Raw genomic sequence first — 22,267 nt, forward strand, 5'->3', positions numbered from 1 at the left:
GTAGTAGGGGAGACAGAAATGGAGATAGGAGAAAGCCTGCCAACTTCAGCTACGCTATATATGTGCATAGACTTTTCCCTCTCTTCATTGTGAGGGAAACTTTTGGTTCCATGTACTTGGAAGTCATATTAGCAGCCCAAGAGTAATCAGAGAAGTATTTTAGGTTTCTTCTTCTTTTTTTTCCAGCTTTGCATATTTAGAAACAGATGAATTTTAAGATTCAGGAAGATGGGCTACTCCCTTGAACTGTATCAATTGCAACGTTCTAGAGACATTTTAACTTGCTTCAAAGATGAACATCTTCTCTTAGTTTCCTTTCAAGCATGGCATCAGATTGGATAGAATGCCCATATTAACACTAATATTTGTTCAAGAACTATGGATTAGAGCTATAAAGATTGTTAAAAATATCATATACAATCATTTTGCAAATGAGGAAATTCAAGTTAAGTGATCTGCCTAAAGTCATAGAGGTTATTTGCAGCAGGACAGGATCATTGTATCATGTTCATATTCAATCCAAGGAGTGAAATACTTTATATCCATGTTAGTAAAATCAAAGATTTTTTCCCACATTGACACCAATACAAAGGAATTGTTTATAGTATTTGAATTAACTTTTTGAGAGGGTTGTGGGTGAAGGATAGGGGATGAAAGGCACCACAGAGGTTCTTTTCCTACTAAAGCTGAAGTTCTTGACTTGGGTTTGTTTTGTTTTCCTTTGCTTAATTTTTTTTTATAAATGTATTTCAACATAACTTATTTCTTTTCTAATCCTATATATTTTATTTCAAGTTATGGAGGAACATTTCACTTGAAGACCACAAAATGCAAGATTTTTAAAATGTAGCATACCTGGAGAGTGAGGTAATCAGCCAAAATTTGGATAGGATGGTACATCTCTGACAACCCATTGACTATTGGTACTGAAGCTTCTTTGGCCAGGTGGTCCAGATCAGAGTGTTTATACACACGAGCCAAAATGGCATCTGTCATACTAGATAGCACCCTATATGTAGCAAATACAAAACTTAAATAAATAAAAGATAGTCTGAATACATAAGGAAGAGTGAGTATTAAGAACCAGATTGCCACTTAGCAGTACAGCAGTAAAACCTGTCTCAAGACCAATATTAAAAAGTTGCAAGGATAAAAAGAGATTTATTTGATAAATAATCTCAGTTTGTATAACAAAACATGATTTTGCTCTGATGCATGGATGTAAAGTAGATTAAGGTAAATTGTTGGCACAGCATACAAGATAATAATTGATCACTTATTAAAGAGAAGGCACATCTAGTCACCAAGTCAGAGAATTTGAAGAGATAGAAGCTGTAAACTTTTTTATAATAAAAAACAAAAGACAAAACAGATATCTGTATATACATATATATTTATCTATATCTGCCACTTTTGATTTAAGTTATTGCACAAATGAATGTTTATTTCTACTTCAAATGAAAACTTTGGCTGCTACTGAATATGGAAGCAGTTTATCTTCTAACTTCTGCAGACAGAATGGCTTTTTGCACCAAAGGTTCCTCCTGGAAACATAAGAGAAATAATGAAAATGTACTTTAATTGAACCATGGCCATAAATTCAGACTATTTGAGGAAAACTGAACGAAAACAAAAACTGAACCCCAGTGTCTGTAAAATCATGTGAGATCTCATTTTTTCTTACACACACACACACACATGCACACACACAAACACAAACACACATCATAGCAAATAACCATTCTCTACAATAACACAAAGTCTCAGACCAGAAGAACTTTGAAGCATAGTAGTAATACTATAAAATTTAACTGCCATATTAAATAATAATCCTATGGAATATGAATTTATCAGTGTATCTTGGAATGCCAACAATGCATATCCATTCTTCCCCTATCTTTCATTTGCCAAGCAGTGGAAATGGGAACTACTTCAACTCCAAGGAAATAGGTCGAGTTAAAGGGAATCAAAGTTTCTCTTTCAATATATCTTAACAGATAATCCAGGAAATAAATAAATATTTACTTAGTGTTTACTATGATTTTGGCATTGAGCTAAGCACTAGAGATGTAAGTAATATGCAAAAAACAGAACTTACCCTTAAGAGCTTACATTCTGATGAAGAAGACAAGTCAATAAATAAGTACAAACAAGTTATTCACTATCTTGCCAAACTTCCAGTAATCCCATTATATTTCTTCTAAGGCCCCAAGAAATTATATTAATAACTAAATAAGTAAATAAATAAATACATACATACATACATAACTTTCAGTTTTGTGAAATAGCAATATATAGTCACTAAAACTATATAGAAGCTTCACTGCATGAAAGGTGGTTACTGCATTTCTCCTATTCTAATACTTTCCCATCGTAAATCCATGACTCAAATTATATAAAGCAATAGTATAGGATTGGCATTTATACAAAAATATTCATAGCAGCCCTGTTTGTGGTGGCAAAAAATTGGAAATCAAGTAAATGTCCTTCCATTGGGGAATGGCTTAGCAAACTGTGGTATATGTATGTCATGGAACAATATTGTTCTATTAGAAAGCAGGAGGGATGGGAATTCAGGGAAGCCTGGAGAGATTTGCATGAACTGATGCTGAATTAGATGAGCAGAACCAGAAAAACATCCTATCAGCAACATGGGGGTAATGTTCAACCTTGATGAACTTGCTCGTTCCATCAGTGCAACAATCGGGGACAATTTTGGGCTGTCTGCAATAGAGAATACCATCTGTATCCAGAGAAAGAATCGTGGAGTTTAAACAAAGACTAAAGACTATTACCTTTAATTTAGAAAAAAAAAATCATATCTTATTGTCTTATCTTGTAAGATCAGACAATAACTAAGATTGGGAGAAAATTGTAAAACTCAAAACTCAAATAAAATCTTTAAAAAAATAGTATAGGATTGGGATGATAAAAAGCAAATTTCTAATTTGGAAAGGATTAAGAACAGTTTTCTAACATATTTTAACATATATATACCCTTCAGGAACTGCCCCCCCCAAAGATCTATTATGAATAAATGGAAACCTTCCCCAACTGCAGCTAAATGGTCATTTTCAAATTATCTAAACTTAATAATATTTTGATTCTGTACAGTATATATATATATATGTATGTATATGCAATATATTATATGAATAATATTAAAATGGTTAAACAGAGTCTGAGAAGTAAAGTAACTTTCCAGAATCACAAAGACAATAAGAGTCAGAGGTGATACATAAATCGACCCTTTCTACAACCTAACACTTGTCTCTCTATAGCACTCTATGCCTATAGCTCAACAAACCTGTCCTTGTTGAGACCTAGACAGGCATAAACACTCAGCCAACAAGTAACAGAGATAGAAGTTGGTTTTAAATACAGAACTCTTTCCACAAAATCACAGATATTCTAAGTACTAATATACTAGTTCAGAAAAGGCAATGAGGTTAATACTTTTAATGAAGTCAGATCAGCTTTTGGTGATCATTGCTTCCCTTTCAAAATGTTCACAAACATTCCCTATAACAATCTGTTATAGAATTTTGTCAAGAATGGAAATTAAGTTCACTAATGTAAAATTTGTAGATTTCACTTTCTTCCCTTCATGACATAAATCCTTCTCCAGGTCCATGGTAAAGGTCTCCCTCATTCTCCAAGATCTTTCAAAGATCACAGCCAGATCCTCAATAATTACATGTTAGTTTATTCAGTATAGTTGAATGCCTTGAGAACAGCTGGTTGATTTCATACCACCTCTTTTAATCTTGTGTTTGGCCTCTCAAATATGTTTGTTCTAGTCTTCATAGTCCAAAAGATTGCTTTTTTTTGGCAGAGAAACCAAAAGCAGGATGAGTTAAGTAGTTCAACCTCCTCACAGTCATCTATTAACATCCTTCCCAAACAATTGTCCTAGCATGGTTTTGATCCTCAACTTTTATTCCCAATATAAACTCTTTTAAAAAACCCTTTGTGTTATCCCTAACTCAGATACTTACTAATTGCATGACCCTGGGCAAGTTACTTAACACGTTGGCCTTAGTTTTCTCATCTGTATATTGAACTGGAGAAGGAAATACTAAACCACTTCTGTATCTTTGCCAAGAAGAACCCAAAAGGGATCACAAAAAGACAGACATAACTGAAACAACTAAACAACTACCACAATAAAGCTTATTCTAGCTTTTAAAGTGATTTTTAGGGGCAGCTAGGCAATGCAGTAGATAGCACACTGGTCCTGGAGTCAGGAGGACCTGAGTTCAAATGTGACCTCAGACATTACTTAACCCCATTGCCTTGCAAAAAAAAAAAAAGTGATTTTTTGATATTGTATTGAATTTGGGATATGAGTTATAGAATGATAAGTTTAGAAGTAAAAAGACCATCTAATCTAACTTCCTCATTTTGCAGATGAGGAAAATTGGACCCAAAACAGTTAGCTGACTTACCTAGTCAGACAGGTAGCAAGTGTCATCTGAACCCAGGTCCTCTGGCTGAACCCTTCACACTATGCCATTTTACTCAAAAAAGTGTTCAACCTGAACACTAGTATACTTACAAACTTTAATATTGTCCTCTCTAAGAGTTTTATAGCCCTTTCCTAAGGAAGACATTGAACCCGTTTCTAGATCTGAATATTTCACAATAGCCTTTGTCCAAAAGCAATAATATTCTGATCTAGAAAGATGCTTATGAAGTCTACAGGTAACACAAACTCGGAAGGCATAGCTAATATCCCAGATTATGAAATCAAGATCCCAAACAATTTTCATCACATGGAATGCCAATTCAATGTCAACTAAATGGAATCAACAGCTATGCTACCATGTATCTTGAGGATATTAATTAACCTTCCATTATCCGTCAGCTCTTCATATTAAAATTAGTCAAATGGGAAAGGGGTAGTATAGCAGGGAATGGATAATAAGTAGATCTATCAAGTCCCTTGTAATTCTATGATATCCAGGCCACCATTTAGGTGAAAAAGAAAGAAAGAAAGAAAGAAAGAAAGAAAGAAAGAAAGAAAGAAAGAAAGAAAGAAAGAAAGAAAGAAAGAAAGAAAGAAAGGAAGGAAGGAAGGAAGGAAGGAAGGAAGGAAGGAAGGAAGGAAGGAAGGAAGGAAGGAAGGAAGGAAGGAAGGAAGGAAGGAAGGAAGGGAGGGAGAGAGAGAGAAGAGAGAGAGAGAGAGAGAGAGAGAGAGAGAGAGAGAGAGAGAGAGAGAGAGAAGAGAAAAGAAAGATGATAATAATGAACAGTGGGGTGGAGGGGTGAAATGGTGGCACAGAGTCACCAAATGGCAGAGGTATGACTGTATATAGGATGGTCCCACTTTTATTTGGTGGGGGGGAACAGAGTATCCTCAGAGAGTACCATAGATTAGTTGTGTCTCATTCTTCAAGGAAGAATAATGAGATAAGGTATGGAAGGGAGATCTTCTAGTGAAGAAGTGTAAGTCTCATGATAGCACCTGAGTCAGAGTCTTGTTCAACCTATGCTAGTTCTGCATATGAAAAAGATTGCTTTATAATTGAACCAGTCACATAACATGAGTATGACATCACTGACAAAAATACAATTAAAACAATCATGCTGTCTATCATTCATTCTGCACTAGTTAGAATACATCTAAAACATTCTGTCTAGTTCTTGTCACTTTGATTAAATTTTTAAAAATAACTTGCTTAATCATCTACTTTTGCCCTTTTGATCTCCTTTTTTCCCTGCTTGTTTGTTCCTATGGTTTAAAACTTTTTCTTCTCACTACCCTCTAATATCCTATTTTAAGTAACATTCTTTTGCTGCATTCTTCCCAAGTTTTCCTTTATTTTGTTACTAGTATATATATATATATATATATGTGTGTGTGTGTGTGTGTGTGTGTGTGTATTCTCAACTAGTCTTTAATGATTCTATCCTCTGTTTCATGAGCAAAATCTTTGTTTTTTGCATTTTTTGCAGTTATACTTAATAGGTGCTCATTGATCTTAAATGAAGTTTTAGGTTTGAGTTTGTTTGACTTTTTTAAAAAATCACATTACCTCAATGACTCTCAGTTTCCCCCATCCATGAAATGAGAATAATAGTAATGTTACTTCGTGCCTTACATGTGAAGATCTAAAGATTCATTTTGTAAGGTATTATACATACATACCATTATAAGCAGCCAAAAAAAAACACTTTACATAGTCTTAGTCCTGCTAAATATTTTCCAGGTAAATTTGGGCAAGATGCTTGATCAATTTGTATCTTTTTCCACATCTGTAAAATAGGGATAGTAATATATGCTTGCCTCACCCTCTCCCCCAAAGGGCTTTTATGAAGATCAATTGTAAAAGTAACCTGAAAACTTTATAGCAGTAAATAAACATGAAATTCACGTATACAAATATGGGTTCCTACTTTTATTTAAATTGTGCTTCACATTTATCAAAAAGGTTTCAGAAATATCATAAAAACAGATTGTTGTGGTGAGTTCAGAGAATTCTGAATCAGAATTGGTGGCAGAACCAACTGGTTGAAATGACTGGTCTTCTTCCAGTGAGAGTAGGAAGAGGGATAAAAATATTCCAAGTAGATCTCAAAGTCTTACAGGGTGGTTATGGAGTTTGCTTTTAAGTCTCGAGTTAGAAGTCCAGGAATATCTTATCACTCTATCCTTACCAATGAAGCATGTGACAATGCTTTCTCTCTTCTAGTATCCTGCTGAAAAATAAGACCTTGGGATATATCAAGAGCATGGGGTAGCCCTCAAGTTGTTTTTCTCAATAAATGAGGCTCATTAACTAGCAACAGAGGTTTAACAGCTAAGTACTGTTTTATTATATTGTCAGCAGAAATGCATTTTTAGTTTATTTCACTCAAAGATACTATAAATCATTAAGGATTTGGGGGGACAATTAAAGTTTATTTATTGGAAACACTGACAGCAAGGTTCGAGAAACATTAAGAAGTCATCTGAGCTTTATATAATCTCCCATCAATTTTTTTAGGTTTTTTTGCAAGGCAAATGGGGTTAAGTGGCTTGCCCGAGGCCACACAGCTAGATAATTATTAAATATCTGAGATGGGATTTGAACCCAGGTATTCCTGACTCCAGGGCCAGTGCTTTATCCACTGCACCACCTAGCCACCCCAATCTCCCATCAATTTAAAACATAAGTCTTAAAGACTGAGAGGTCTTTTAAAAAAAATACTACAAATGAGAGGTTATAGATGCTTAAAATATTTTCTGTTCCCCTTCTCCCCACTAATGATGTCTTATTTTTGTCTACTTTCATTTTTGTTAATATGGGGGGCAGGGAGACAGAGAGACAGAGACACAGAGACAGAGAGGGGGGGAGAGAGGGGAGAGAGGGAGAGAGAAAGAGAGAGAGAGAGAGAGAGAGAGAGAGAGAGAGAGAGAGAGAGAGAGAGAGAGAGAGAATCTGTTTGTCTGTGGGGCAACATGGCTGCCTACCTCAAGGAGGCAATCATAACCATCTTTCACCAGCATTAGCAAAACTAGGTCTCATTACTTATGTTTATTGCATTTGCATTATCCATCCTAACCCAAATATAGAACTAGAGAGTAACTTGCACAGCATGGTAATTATAAAATGTTACTGTCTCAGGCTTAGATGAATTAGTTCATAAGGGGAACAAGAACAGATAAAATTAATCTTATCTTTCTTTTAATGCTAAAATATTTCATGGTGCATATATATTCTGTTTCTTCTTCTTTTTTGTATACCTTGTATTTTATATTTTGAGATTGACATATGTCCTGAACTTGACTGAATAACTTAGAAAGAAGACTACTCTGTGTTGAGTCAAGCTGTTAACAGTCAGGTCCAATTGAAAAGGAAGGTGAAGGAGGAGGAAATAAGCAATTATTTAGTGCTTACCATCTTCCAGGAATTGTGCTAAATGCTTTCACAAACATCTCATTTGATGCTTATAACAACCCTATGAAGTATCATTATCCCCATTTTACTGAAGAGAAAATGGAGACCAACAGAGGTTAATTGATTTGCCAAGGATTCAGATCTTCCTGACTTCAGGGCCAGAGCTTTCATCACTGTGCTTGAACACTCCATTCAATTGCCCTGAAAGCTCACTGAGCTCCCATCTCTGTCTCTAATATTCTGTGGCAGAATAAGTGACTCTCTTTGGTCACTTAGAATGCTTCCTAGCACTTTGAATAAATCACCAACTTTTTTTAAAAAATGGGTTCAAGCTTAGGCATAAACACAGTAAATAAAACACTTTATTTGGTTTTAGATGAGACCTGTGATTTCGCTGAATGAGGAAACTGATCCTTACCAATGCAGATCATTTGGCAATATATGTTAACCAGGTTGACCCAACCAGAATGTTTAAGAGCTTGGATTTGAACTCAATAAAAAGTCTTAAGACTGTAAGTCTGTAAGTGACTGGTGTGTGTGTGTGTGTGTGTGTGTGTGTGTGTGTGTGTGTATGTATACTAGGTAAAGTCTTACCACCCGGTGTCCTTGAACACGGGAGTGTTGTTTTACTGGTTGATTAGAGAGTGCCATGGGAGTGGAAGTGGACTAGGGACTGAGGAGGATATTTAAACACTTGTATTTGGTTTAATAAATGCAGAACTTGCCCTCTTTGTCTCTTGCCTCTTCAATGTTCATCTACAGCCAAACTGAGTCAAGTCATAGTTTATGAATAAAGGATAAGTTAGCTGGGAGGCACTTAACATAAGACTGCCTTAAGAATACAAAATGGGGGGTTCAAATATCATTTCTGACATTAGCTGGGTGATCTTGGCAACTCACTTTACTTCTGGTCTTAAGTTTCTCATCTGTGGAATGGGAATGGGGGTGCTGTCTAAGGTCCCTTCTAGTTTTAAATCTAGGATTCTATGATTTTCCTAACTCCAAAAGGCACCTTCCTATTCCCTGCACCTCAGGGTAGGACTTTTACTGACACAAATGAGTAAGAGAACCTGAAAATTATGTAAAATTCATCTTCCATCATGCTCTTTTCTCTTTTTGATTGGGAAAAGAAAAGAAGTGGAAAATCAAAATGAGTACGCAAGTAGGAGGGGTCAGCACAACATGTGAAAAGGTATTTATTATGTGAAAATGAATGAACAATTAATCCATATCTTTCTAAGTTTGACTATAAGTGTGTCTATGTCTATGTATCAGAAGACTTCTCTGAGATTCATTTAACAAGGACAATTAGTGTTGTTGGGGATGGCAGGAAGAAGTGGGGAATATAAGCCATCACTATAAAAAGACAAAAATCTGGGGAAGTGGGTTAAATTAATCTTCCTCAGACCACCTGTAATTTTGTTTCCTGAACTGCTATGAAATCTAACTCTCTTGTTGGCAGCCAGCCTCCCTCATCTGTCAGCACTGGATCTTTAAGTTCCACAAATATCCTGATATGGAGACAGCCTAACTGTTCAGCTTCTTCTTGCTCCTCCTTAGCCACAGGAGGAGACTATCTTTCCCGAGGGATTTCCTAATCATCAACAAGTAGAATTCCTGTCTTGGATGGAAATGCAATAAGATGGTTTAACATCCCAAAGAGGCAGCTAAAGGCTGCAAAGGGTAGAGCTATTTGCCATTCTGCAGGCCTTCTGAGGAAGAGGTTCAAATGTCAATACTCAGAGTTTGAGGAAGAGTTCATGCCAGGATATTTCATGTAATATTTAAAAAAAACAAATTAACGCTATTAATTTTTTTCTCTATTCTTGATCTCTTAGTCTTATTGTTGTCATTGACACCATGAAATTATACCCCTTTTGAACATCTCTTCTCTGTGACAAATTGTTTTGGTTCTCAAAAATCTCATTATTTATTCTTTGTTTTCAGGAATTTTCATCTTCCTCTTTTTTTCACTTCCTACTCCAAGAAGAAACTAATAAATGAGGGGAATTCTGGGGTTATAGTCTGTTGATTTCTAATCTGGTTCTGCTCTGGACTTTCCTGAATTTTATTTACCCACCCCATTGACCTTTCCCTTTTATTTGGAGATGCCTTGACCCCTTCAGCTGCTTCCTATAATTGGTGAGTTCTTGCCTGGGACTCTCACTTGAGAGAGTGAGTCAAGTTCACTTCTAACCTGGTGATCCTGAATATTTATACCTTAGTATGATCTCTACTTGGTTTTCTTCTCTCTTTTATAGGTTATCTCCCTTCCCATCATTAGAATAGCAACTCCTTCTGGGCAGGAGTTTCCTTTTGTTTGTCTCCATTTCCAGTACTCAGTACAGTCTTGATGACCATTGGAACAAATTGTTCTTATATTCCTATTCTGGCAGGAAAAATCTTCACATGCTTGAGATAGACACCCCTTTAACTAACCCATGAGTTTGAGGTCTGTTATTTCCCTCAACATGGGTTCGTCCATCTGCTGAGACAGGTTATAAGGGTATGACAGCTGCAAATGCTATACCTTCTTGGAGTCACAGATGAGAGCTGAGGGCCAGGTAGACAACAAAGCGCTGAAAAGAACTTAGCAAACCCCGACATGAGAGGTGCAAATTCTCCAAACACCCCATATACCCCTCCTAACAGTAAGAACTGTCCAAAAATAGAATGATCTGTATCAAACAGTTTCTCCAGCAGCAACATTTACATTAAATATTCATCTTACTCAATATATCCCAGCCCCGTTCCCATTATTCTCTCTAAATATTACAGTGGAAGAGCTTCTAATTAGCTGCTACTCAGTTCTGATATTCCCTTACAGGAAGAGAGTTGGGAGAACATTCCTACTCTATAAACCCATGACTGTATCTATTTGATTTGTATTGTGTCTCGTTTACCCCACTTTTGCATTTGTTGTTTGCTCCAAAAGAATGCAAGCTCCTTGGGGACAGAAAATGTTTAACTTGGCTCTTTGTATCTCTAGGATTGGAACAATATCTGGTTCATAGTAAGAACTTAAAAAATACTTGCTAATTGATTAAGCTTCTGAAAAAAAAAACCTTGTTGGAATTGCTTATAAAGGCATCAATAATTTTTTTTCATGAATGTGATCCAGACACATATTCTAAATCCACATTTGGAAAAGATTAGTAAAGATTTGTTTACAAACCGTGCAGTGTCTGTGAGACTTTCATTCACTCCCAAATGAATATCTTGGGTTGTCAGGAAACAAGGATGACCTCCAAGCAGAGCAAATCCTAGGAAGAAATTTAAAAAATCAGGTAAAAAATATCATGAAGATCATAAAAAGAATTAGCCTCTAGAGGAAAATAAAATTGCCAAACTTGACAAAGTCACAATTTAAGATATGCTTCCTTCTATGAGAGAGACAATACCTGTAAATTCATTCTTTCCCTTCTGTCGCCATTGGCAAAACAAAATGAGAAATTCAGATAATAGCTTGGCATTATTTTATTTTCCATACTAAGCCCTTATTTCTGCTATTCTACAAAACTGAATAATTGCTTTTTGACTATTGTGTCTCCTTCATGTTATTATTTTAACCAGAATTATTTTTAGGGGGATACATGGTAAGGTGGGTATTCGGTCACTCTATATACTTCCTACTTATATTAAATTGCTACAGCCTTGGATTCTTTCTCAGTGGATTTCAGAGGCAGACCTGGGAAGGCAGTGGAGTGAAGAATACCTTCTAATCACGATTTATCATCTCTTGTCTGTACCACTGTTATTGGCTTCTTCTTTTGGGGGCTACGGGTATGAGGCAATGGGATTAAGTGACTTGCCCAAGGTCATACATACAGCTAGTAAGTATCCATTATTTGAGGTCAGATTTGAACTCAGGTCCTTCTGCCTCCAGGGCTGGTGCTCTATCTACTGTGCTACCTAACTGCCCTTCTATTATTATTTTCTAATTGGTCACTCTTCTAGTATCTTCTTTATTCTTTTCCTAGTTGCTAAAAATAAAAATTCTTCAATATGCTCACTATTTAAAAACAAAAATTCTTAATATCTCTATTTCCTCTAGGATAGAATACAGATAGTTCAATCTTAAATTTAGACATCTGCACAATCTGGCTCCCACTTACCTTTCCAGTCCTAAATCCCCTTACTTTATTTCATATATTCTATGTTTCAGTAAAACTTGACTACTAGTCATTTCACAAATTTGAAGTTTCATCTCCCCTTGCCTTGATTTCACACAAGCAAACCTCCATGCCTAGACTGTTCTTCCTTCTGATATCTTTGACCCTTGTCAAGGATGAAGGGCAAAGAATAACAACAAAGTGGGTTCCACACATGAACGAACATGGGTCTCACCAAGTCTCAGTCTGGCCAGTGTTACTCTCTCTCTCTTCAGATGCCTACCTGAATGTTTCTATGGTATAGTATAGGAAGGGAGCATGGATCAAATTTTCAGATCAGAAAATTAGGAGGAATATCTAACAATGACCACAAAGTTGATATCCTAAAAGCCCTTGACAAAAAAACAAAAAAACAAAATGAGAGGTCCTATTTACTACAGGTCAAATTTAGGGCAATAGGGGCAGAGATAGACTGTATTTGTGATTCCATTGATATAAGGGACTCTCAAATGACAAAAAAAAATCCCTTTACTAATATTGATCAGCTCCTTCTCTGCCACATAGGAGTCTTAGAAAGCTGCCTAAGGAGTTGAGAAGTTTTATCATCATCCCAGACTCAAAAAAGTGTCTCTGAGATATATTTATCTTAGAGACAGGACTAGAACTCAGGTCTTCCTGGTTCTAAGGTCAGCTTGCTATATACTCTTTCACATTACAAGGGAAAGTTAATAGAGATTAACATTACTGGGATTGAAAAAAGCATAGAATTTAGGGGACACTAAGTTTAAGGCAACTAGGTGGTACGTGACTAGAGCACTGGACCTAGAATAAGGAAGAGCTGAGTTCAAATGTCAACTCAGAAACTTAGCTATGTGACTTTGGTTAAGTCACTTAACTCTGTCTCAGTCGCTTCATCAGTAAAATGAGCTGGAGAAGGAAATGACAAACTACTCCAATATCCTTATCAAGAACAACCCAAATAAGGGTCACAAAGAATCAGACATAGTTGAAAAATATAACTGAAGTTTAAGATAAATTTGTGTGGGAAGAATTCTAGGGATTTTAGATGGACTACAAGCTCAGTGTGGATCAACAGATGTCAGCCAACAAATATAATTTAATTCTAGTCTGCATAGTATCCAGAACAAAGAAGGTAATAATTACCCTATTGTGCCCTAGTCAGACCATTGGATTATTTTATGGGATTCTGGTTTAACACAGATTAGGAAAGGAATCTGTAGGAGGGTAGCCAGGTTACTTTGAAAGAATTAAAAATCATCCCGGGGGGCTCTTTTGAGCAATTTGGAATTGTTTAGCTAAAAATAAAAGTTTCTAGTGGGGTTTGGAGAGTAGAAAATGAGAACTGTCTTAAAGTACATGAAGGACTCTCCTAGAAGAGAGGGATTAAATTTGCTTTATACTCTCCCATGAACAGCAAGGTGACACAGTGGACAATGTAGGGCCTGGAGTCAGGAAGACCTGAAATCAAATCCAACCTCAGACACTAACTGTGTGACCCTAGAGAAATCAATTAACCTTGTTTGCCTCAGTTTCCTCATCTGTAACATGAGCTGGAGAAGGAAATGGTTAAACAGTCCAGTATTTTTGCCAAGAAAACCCCAAATAGGATCATGAAGAGTCAGATATGACTGAAAGCATTGAACAACACTCTCCCAGGGGCAGTAACAGTCAGCCAAAAGTTAGAGAGAGGGAAACTTCTACTTCCATAAGGAAAAACTGCCTAAGAATTAAAGCTGCCTTTCTTGGGTTCTCCACCACAAACTTTCCTCTTTCACTTGAATGATCATTTTTCACAAATATTGTAGAAAAGATTTCTCTTCAGGTTTGACTTGGACTAGATGGTTCTGTGACTACAGGTGAGAAACCCAGAAGGAAATGGAAAGCTTCCTAGCTGTTGTTAAGACCAGAAGATTTAAACTAAGTAGCTCCTACCTACTCAGGAATCCAACATCAAAACCATCAAAACTTCTTTGACCAAGTAACTATATCACCTTAAGATATTTTCTGCTACTTTTTTTTAGATTTTATTTTTTTGCAAGGCAAGCAGGGTTAAGTGGCTTGCCCAAGGCCACACAGCTAGGTAATTATTAAGTGTCTGAGACTGGATTTGAACCCAGGTACTCCTGACTCTAGGGCTGGTGCTTTATCCACTACGCTACCTAGCCACTCCTTCTGCTACTTCTAATATTTTTTTTCTGCCAAATCTGAAATTGCTGACCTCATGCTCCTCACCCACACCCTATCTTCCCACTCTTGGGTACAAAACCACAAATTACTTATGGTTGTTGTTCAGCTGTTTTCAGCCCTATGTGACTCTGTATGACACCATTTGGGGTTTCTTGGAAGAGATACTGGAGTGCTTTCCCATTTCCTTCTCCAACTCATTTCATAGATGAGGAAACTGAGGCAAATAGCATAAGTAACTTGTCCAGGGCCCCATAATTAATCAGTGTTTGAGGTGGTATTTGAACTCATGAAGATGAGTCTTCCAGACTCTAGGTCTGGCTCTCTATCTACTGTGCCAACTACTTTTCTACTAATTTCCTTCTTCTTTGGTCAAGCACCTCTAACATACAGCTATTGTAACACACGTATATTTGATATATATTCTGCATATATATATATGCAAATTGTTTTCTTTATCAGAATATAAATGCCTTCAGGGAAGCAGCCATTTTACTTTTTTCTTTGTATTCCTAGAACATAACATCATGGCATTCCTAAAATCATGGTTCTTCAAGAATGAAGGACAAACAACAATAGACATACATAATTTTGCCTGGTATTCAGTAGACAGTTAAATATTTGTTGATTAAGTTTAATTATACCAACATTTCTAATTATTTTTATTGACTCAATTTTTCCCCCTCATGATTTTTTTCCTAAAATTATTTTAAGAGCATAAACCCTAACTGTTCCACAGAGTTTTGGGGTCCTATGATTGGTTTTTCATGGTATGAGGGATATATTCCTAAAATATTTAAAATAAAAATGTAATACAAAAGCAACTTTTAGAATTTATCTTTCAAACTTATAACTAATCATCAGTTATTCATATGTTTTATAATGAATTTTTCCAGGAATAATCTTGATATATAATTCATGCCTCTATATTAATGAAATATCCAATTTTTGAGAGGAGTGATATGGTAATAATCTAATGAGTTCTTACTCCCAAGGGAAAGTATTTAAATTATTGATTTAGGAAGTGTTGTTGATATTCTTTCACATGAAGGATGATGCTAATTGTTTTGCAATTTATATCAAGTTCAATTCAATAAATTTAATTTAGCTCATACATACTTAGGTTTAAGCCCTAGAATTTCAAGACAGCTTTCTGCAGTGTTGTTAAGAAGACTTGGATCAATTCTTGCCTTTCACATTTATAAGCCAGGTGACTGTGGTCAAGTTCTTTAACTGCTCTGAGCCCCAATATACTCATTATTTGTAATAACTACCTCACAGGGCTTGTATGAGATTCAAATGATGATATACATATAGCATTTTGTTCTAAACTCACTATATATATGTATATATATATATATATATAAATAAATGTATTGGTCTTTAATATAGATTTATGATTTCATAAGAGATCTCCTAGTGGAAAAAAGTCCCTCTATGCAGATTCATTCTGCAGTTTATGATATTAGAAAATAATCTAACTGGACAGTTGACAGACAATCTGACAGACAGCTGACAATTTGACAGAAGTCAGTAAAACCTGAATTCAAATATTAGCCTCAAACACCTGTGAGCCTGGCCAAGTCATTTAACCTGTTTGCTTCAGTTTCCTTATAATGTAAAATGGAGGTGATAATAGTAGCACCCACATCCCCAGGATGGTATGAAAAAAATAACATGAGTAACTTACTTAGGTAACATAGGGCTTAGCCAGGTCCACCTGACTCAAAGACCAGCTCTCTCCCACTTAGACAAGAAATAACCACAGCAATAGAAAGGAGCTAAATTTTTTTCTTAAAACTTATGAACTTAGTAGTTATTACTTTAGAACATCTTTCTCTATTCCCTATTTTTATGTATCTTCATACATAGTCCAGGAAATTCTTTTTTTAATCGTTCCTTTTTAAACTAAATTATCTCAACAATTCTTAATCCTGAATCCTATTTCTAAATCCTCTAATAAATGTTATTCTTCTCTGATCACTTCCAATTTTTCTGAATTAAAGGAATCATAAAACATTGTAATCATGGGTCAAAATTCAGACATCTTCAACCCTTAGGTCATATTAGTTGCTTGCTTACAAAGTGTAAAGATTTTCTATCATAGAGCTGGATATTTCAGGATCACTACAGTATCATGAGTACTTAGCTAATAAAAAAAATAATAGTAGCTCATATTTAGAATATACTTTGTTTACAATACCCTATGAAGTATATAGGGTTCAAGTTTTATCATCCTCATTTTATAGATGAGAAAAGAGAGATTTAAAGTGGTTAAGTTCAAGGTCACAGAGGTTTTAAAATAGGTTTGAAATTTGAACTCAGGTTCTCTGACTCAGAAATATTCATTTTGTAATATACTATATCTCCAATATAAAGAAAATACAATGTTTTTGAAATAAAATATCAATTTAAAAAATGTACCTTTTGTGCTTCATTAGAAATCTGGAGGGATCGGTTAGGCAATTGAATACACTATCAACAATAGTATGTATATTATTTTGCTGAAATGCTGTTTAAAACTTTTCTTTATGATTTATTCTTTGTTATAAGAGATGGTTCACTTGGAAGGGAAAGGATATTATTCAAAAAGAAAGTGATGTATAAACAAAATATATCAAACCAATAAATTAAAATTTTTTAGTCTCTTAGATAAGTATCTTATGAATGTTTAGGTTGCCGGGAGTCCAAGACCAAATATTTGTCCTGGCTCTGCAATTAACTAGGAAGTCAGGAATTCTGTGTCTGTGTCCTCATCTATCAAATGTGGGCAATGCCTTATCCTATTTTCAATTCAGTTCAACAAACATTTACTAAAAAAAAAAAACTACTATATTTTATGTACAAGAGAAGCAAAAGCAGAAACCAGAGCCTCTGCTCTCAAGGTTTTTAAATTCTACTAGGGGGTGAGGGTACAAACTCTAAACACGCTTCAGAGAGGAAGGGGGAGGGGAAAGGGAGAGAGAGAGACAGAAACAGAGACAGAGAGAAGAGGAGAAAGAAAAGGAGAAGGAAAAGAGAGAGAGACAGAGAAGGAGAGGGGGAGAGAGAGAAAGGGAAGGAGAGTGAGAATTTTGAGAGGGAGAGGAAAGACAGGGAAAGAGAGAGGAAAGGAGAGAGAGGAGGGAGAGGGAGAGAGGGAAAGAGGAGGGAGAGGGAGAGAGGGAGAGAGGGAGAGGGAGAGGAGAGAGAACCCAACAATGGAAAGGCTTTCATTGGGAGGTGGCACCTGTCTTAAACCTTGAAGGAAGTTAGGGATTCTAACTGACAAAGGTGAGGAAGGAGTCCATTTCAAGAATGGAAGACAACTTTTACAAAAGCATGGGGACAGGAGCTGGATGCCAAGTTCAGGGTTGGACCAATTTGTCTGAATGTGGACAGTATAAAGGAGAATAGCATAAAATAAGTCAGGAAAGGTAGGTTGGAACCAGATTGTGGAAGATTTTAAATGACAAGGATAATGGGGTTGTAATTTATTCCCAAGGCAATAATGAATCACTTCAGATTTTTCTACTGGAGAAGGCATAATCAGACTATATTTTCTTCACATGGATATTCAAGAATCAAAGGAGATAAAGGATAGAAATCAATTTGGAAAATAAGGAGTATTATGCAAATTAAGCTATTATGATTCAGATTATGAAAGCTGGTTTAAATGGCTAATAGTCAATGAAAAACCAACCAGTGGGAACAAATATGAAAAGAAAAAAATTGGATGGTGATAGTGATTAAGAGAAGCTATTCATAAGATTAGTTGGTCCTTTTTTCTTGAAGAGGACCAAAATGACATCACTATGTTAAAGATAAGTTGTAGTGTGTCCAATTGTACTGATCAGACCAATAGAAGATTGGAATGCTCTGCCACAAGCCAAGCACAAAGAGGCCATGTGAATATTTGAGGTGGATTCTCTAAATTTGTGTATCTGGCATTTCTTTTGAAATATTTCAATTCTGTTTTGCTCACAGTACCCTCTCTGAGGAAGGCATGCCATGCTGGGCTATCCTGAGCCAAAGTTCTTAAATTCCAAAGTTCTTAAAAGAGACTGAAAGTATCCTTGTATCCCTTTTTCTGACCACCATGTGAGTGCTTGCCCTGTATGAGTTCACCATAAAATTCTTTTTTCTTCAGATCCATTTTGGAAGAAGCAGCACAAAGCCCAGAGAATATACTAATCCTAAAAGCTAAAAAAGGTTACTTCATAAAATGATGATAATAAATAAACTCTAATAAAAGCTTTCCTGACAAACATTAATGTAGAAACTGGTAGAATGTAGAAACTATCTCTATTCTCACAGAGAAGGAAATTGCCAGAGCAAAAGTGGCATTAATATAACCTTTAGATCAATATTTTAAGATAAGCTTGGAACATTAAATCCTCCCTCCTTTCTTCTGCCTCTTTGGACATTACCCAAAAGACTGTCCAGGATATGGGTCCAGGTTGTTGCTAGAAAAGGAAACACACCACCTGTTAGCTTTCTATTTTAACTTATTATCCATGCTAACCAGGTGCTCCCGGGGATAGCGAGGTGGTGCAGTGGAAGGAACACTGGACTTAAAATCAGAAAGACTCATCTGTGAGTTCAAATGCTCAGATGCTTTCTAGCTATGTGACCCTGGGCAAGTCAAGCTATCTCTACATGATGAACTTATAAAAGTGCTATCAGAGGTTTCTAAATTTGGCATCCTAGCAATAAGTCTAGTCACCTCACCCTAGTTACAGCTCTGACAAAATGATTCAGATTTATATAGTACTTTAAGCTTTGTATATAATTTTTCCTCCAACCCTGTGAGGAAGTAGTTCGGGTGTACTTACACTCAATTTCCATTTTAGAAAACCGAGTCTTAAAGGTTTATCATGCAGCTAATCTTGGTCTCCTTGGTCCAGTTTAATTTCTAATACACCAAAATTACTCTATTAAAAAACAGTATACTGGGTTCAAATCCAGTCTCAGACACTTAATAATTACCTAGCTGTGTGGCCTTGGGCAAGCCACTTAACCCCATTGCCTTGTAAAAAAACCAGTATAAAGTCATAGTACCTGGAATGGGAAGGGACCACCTGATTATAAAATAAAACCCCTTCATTTAATAGGTAAGAGAGCTGTCTCACTTTACCCCTGGGTAGGGTCACATGGTTACTGGCCCGAGGGCCCATGTCTTCTAATTCCAGATCCAAGTGGACTTCATCAGTGGAGAGGTAAAATCAAATGTTCTTGTTACTTAGCATGCAAAAAGTCCCTAAATCTTTCACTTCCCTATAGTATTGATAGAAATAACTTCTGGGCCCTCTTCTTGTCTTTCCTCACAGAATATTGGCTAAACAAATTCTTAAAAGTGTGTAAATCCCACCTTAGAAAAAGCAATATAAATAAATATATATCATTAATGTGAGATTTAAGGGCCTTACATTTTGTAGTTGATTTTCCTGCAAATCTATTAGGTGAATCCAGGCAGGAGGTTCAACCTATTTGTGCTTTGTTTTCTGCACCTGCAGAGTGAGAGCATAGTACTAATTTACTTGATGTGGGTACTGTAAGGAGTGATTAAATTGATGCCTAAGTACTTTGAAAAGCTTATGATGCACTTGAAAGTGAAGCACAAGTGCTAAATTAGAAGACTCTCTCAGGATTCTCCTCCCATTTTCTATCAGCTCCTGTACTTTTTTGTCAACAACAAATGTGTCCATGAATCCACTCAATTAGTCTAAAGTAAAAAGGCTGTAATCATTGGCAGGCAGGCACACAGGAGGCTTCCTCCCCGTGGTACTTAGCCAGCTGGGCAATAAGAAAGAAGGGAAATGGAATTATTCTTCCTTTGAAAATTGCTTCTGGCACCTTTCACAGTCCCCAGTCAGAGGGGCCCTGTTTATATTTCAATGGAAATGCGCAGGCCAACACTTGTAAGCATTAGTTTGCTGACATCTAAGTGCTACTGCTTTTCCCTTTAATTATGGTAGGCAGGATTGATGTTAAAATGTAGCTTGGTCATCACCTTTGTAGTCAAGCTAACAAAAAGGGAGTCATTCAGTCTATGGCTGCATAATTTTTTTTTTCTTTACAGCTTGAACACTATGTTCTTCCCCTTCTCCCCTCAAATCTGCCCTTGATCTTGATGAGAATCAAATGAAAATAACTGCTAGGAAAGAACTAATAATGATAATAAATCTAGTGGGTATGAAAAATATAAAGATTTCTTAAATAAATGGATTTGGAACCAGAAGACCTAACTCTCTTTCTGCTACAGCATACCTGTGTGACCTTGGACAAGTCACTTAATCCTGATTGCCACATATCGGGGCCATCTCCAGTAGTCCTGATTCATATCTGGTCACTGGAACCAGATAGTTCTGGAGAAGTGGGACTGATGACTTAGCACAGTACCCCCTCACTCAAATCCAATTCATGTGCTTGTCATGACATCACCTCCCTGATGTTGTGGTCTTTTTCGAAAATGAAGGACAAACATTATTATGTGGGCCATTGTATTTTAAAAATGTAAAAACAATTCTTAGCTTTATAAAAATCAAATGATGGGTCACTCAGGCAATAGTTTTCCAACCCCTGAACTAGAGAACTTTCCAATACTGAATCCTTTTATTTTTTACAATTAATGAGTAACAAGCATTCAAAACAAAATTTTACCTAGACAAAATAATGCTTAGATGAAGATCCATTGGAGGCTTGTGCTTTGTCACATTAGCAGCTACCATGGTTATCTTCTCTAATCATTCATTTAATAAGTATGTATTGAGTATCTACTAGATGCATATGCTACTATTAGTTAACCAAATAGGTTAAAATGCTAAGAGTTTATCCTTCCTATCTATGAGAAAGATACTATTTCTGAAGATAAGGGCAGTAATTAATTTTCTTAATATGATAAACTATAGTTAGACTCTTCATGATGCCATGGACCATGAAGCTCAAGAACCATACTGTACTTGGCATTTTCTTGGTAAAGACACTGAATTAGTTTGCCTTTTTCTTCTGCAATGGATTAAGGCAAATAGAAATTAAGAGATTTGCTCAAATTTTAAAGCTAGCTGCCTCCTAAGCAGTTAAGTGACTTACCCAAGATCACATGGCTAGTAAGTGTCTGAATTAAGATTTGAACTCAGGTCTTCCTAACTCCAAGTCCAGTACTCTGTCCACTGAGTCATCTAGTTACTAAACTGCAAATTAACAAATTACTATCTTAAAACAACAACTAAAATTATACTATAACAGATTTAGGCCCAGGAGAGTCCACAGAGATCATCAAGGAAGTTAGAGAGGGAATAAACCTGCTCATTTTATAGATGAAGAAAGTGAAGCCTAAGAAATTAAATGATTTCCCAGAGTCATAAGGTAATAAATAGTAAAGTCATCTCCCCTAGCTCCTTCTATACCTCGGAATATAGTTTATATGGGACTTATAATTAGGATTTGTTGACAAAATAAATTAAATCGCCCATATTATTCAGAGGGTCACATTCTAGATTTTGGTTGCAGCATATATACTGAAAATGGAAAAGTTCTAAACAATGGAATTCAATATAAATTTCTAATCAAATAGCTTACAGAGTCTGCAGAGAAGTGATAGGTATTATAAAATGAAGTTCGATTAACCATGTACACATCTTGAGGACAAGGGACTTTATCAAATACTTTTCTGTATCCATACTCAGCATCTGGCATTTTCACTCTGTCTAGTCTAGAGGTTATTAATTCATATAGCTTTCTCTCTATGCATCGTGAAAATTGTTTGATAATTTTTCTCTTTAGTCTCAAACTTACTTTTATGCTTATGTGTGCTGGGCATTTCCATTTGAAGAAGCATTTCAAATGAATTTCAAATGCAAAGTGAATAACAGATCATCTCCCCCTTAGCTGCAACATTTTTTCCTCTTTAATTTCCTCACTGTTAATGACAGCCCATCATCTCTTTCCTTTAATGGTGATAATTCTCCCTCCCTCAAATGTCTTCTTTTGGAGCAGATGAATTTCTCCTCCAAAAATACAATTTTGCCAACCTTCCCTAAATAAATTCAATAATATCTCCATGTTTCTAACACTATCCAACTAATC

At 36.0% G+C, this 22,267-nt stretch overlaps 1 protein-coding gene across 3 annotated transcripts in view; it reads right to left on the bottom strand.

The window, feature by feature from the left end:
* Positions 1-22,267, bottom strand: part of OTC (ornithine transcarbamylase) — a 73,240-nt gene that overhangs the window by 22,422 nt on the left and 28,551 nt on the right. For all 3 annotated transcript variants that reach the window (XM_074214185.1, XM_074214184.1, XM_074214183.1), the window contains 2 exons: positions 11,059-11,146; positions 856-1,009 (listed from right to left, as the gene is read on the bottom strand). In XM_074214185.1, the coding sequence (XP_074070286.1) occupies positions 856-1,009; positions 11,059-11,146 (242 nt within the window). The remainder of the gene's footprint in view (positions 1-855; positions 1,010-11,058; positions 11,147-22,267) is intronic.

This window comes from Macrotis lagotis, chromosome 1, assembly GCF_037893015.1.
Source record: "Macrotis lagotis isolate mMagLag1 chromosome 1, bilby.v1.9.chrom.fasta, whole genome shotgun sequence".
Classification (NCBI taxonomy): Eukaryota; Metazoa; Chordata; class Mammalia; order Peramelemorphia; family Peramelidae; genus Macrotis; species Macrotis lagotis.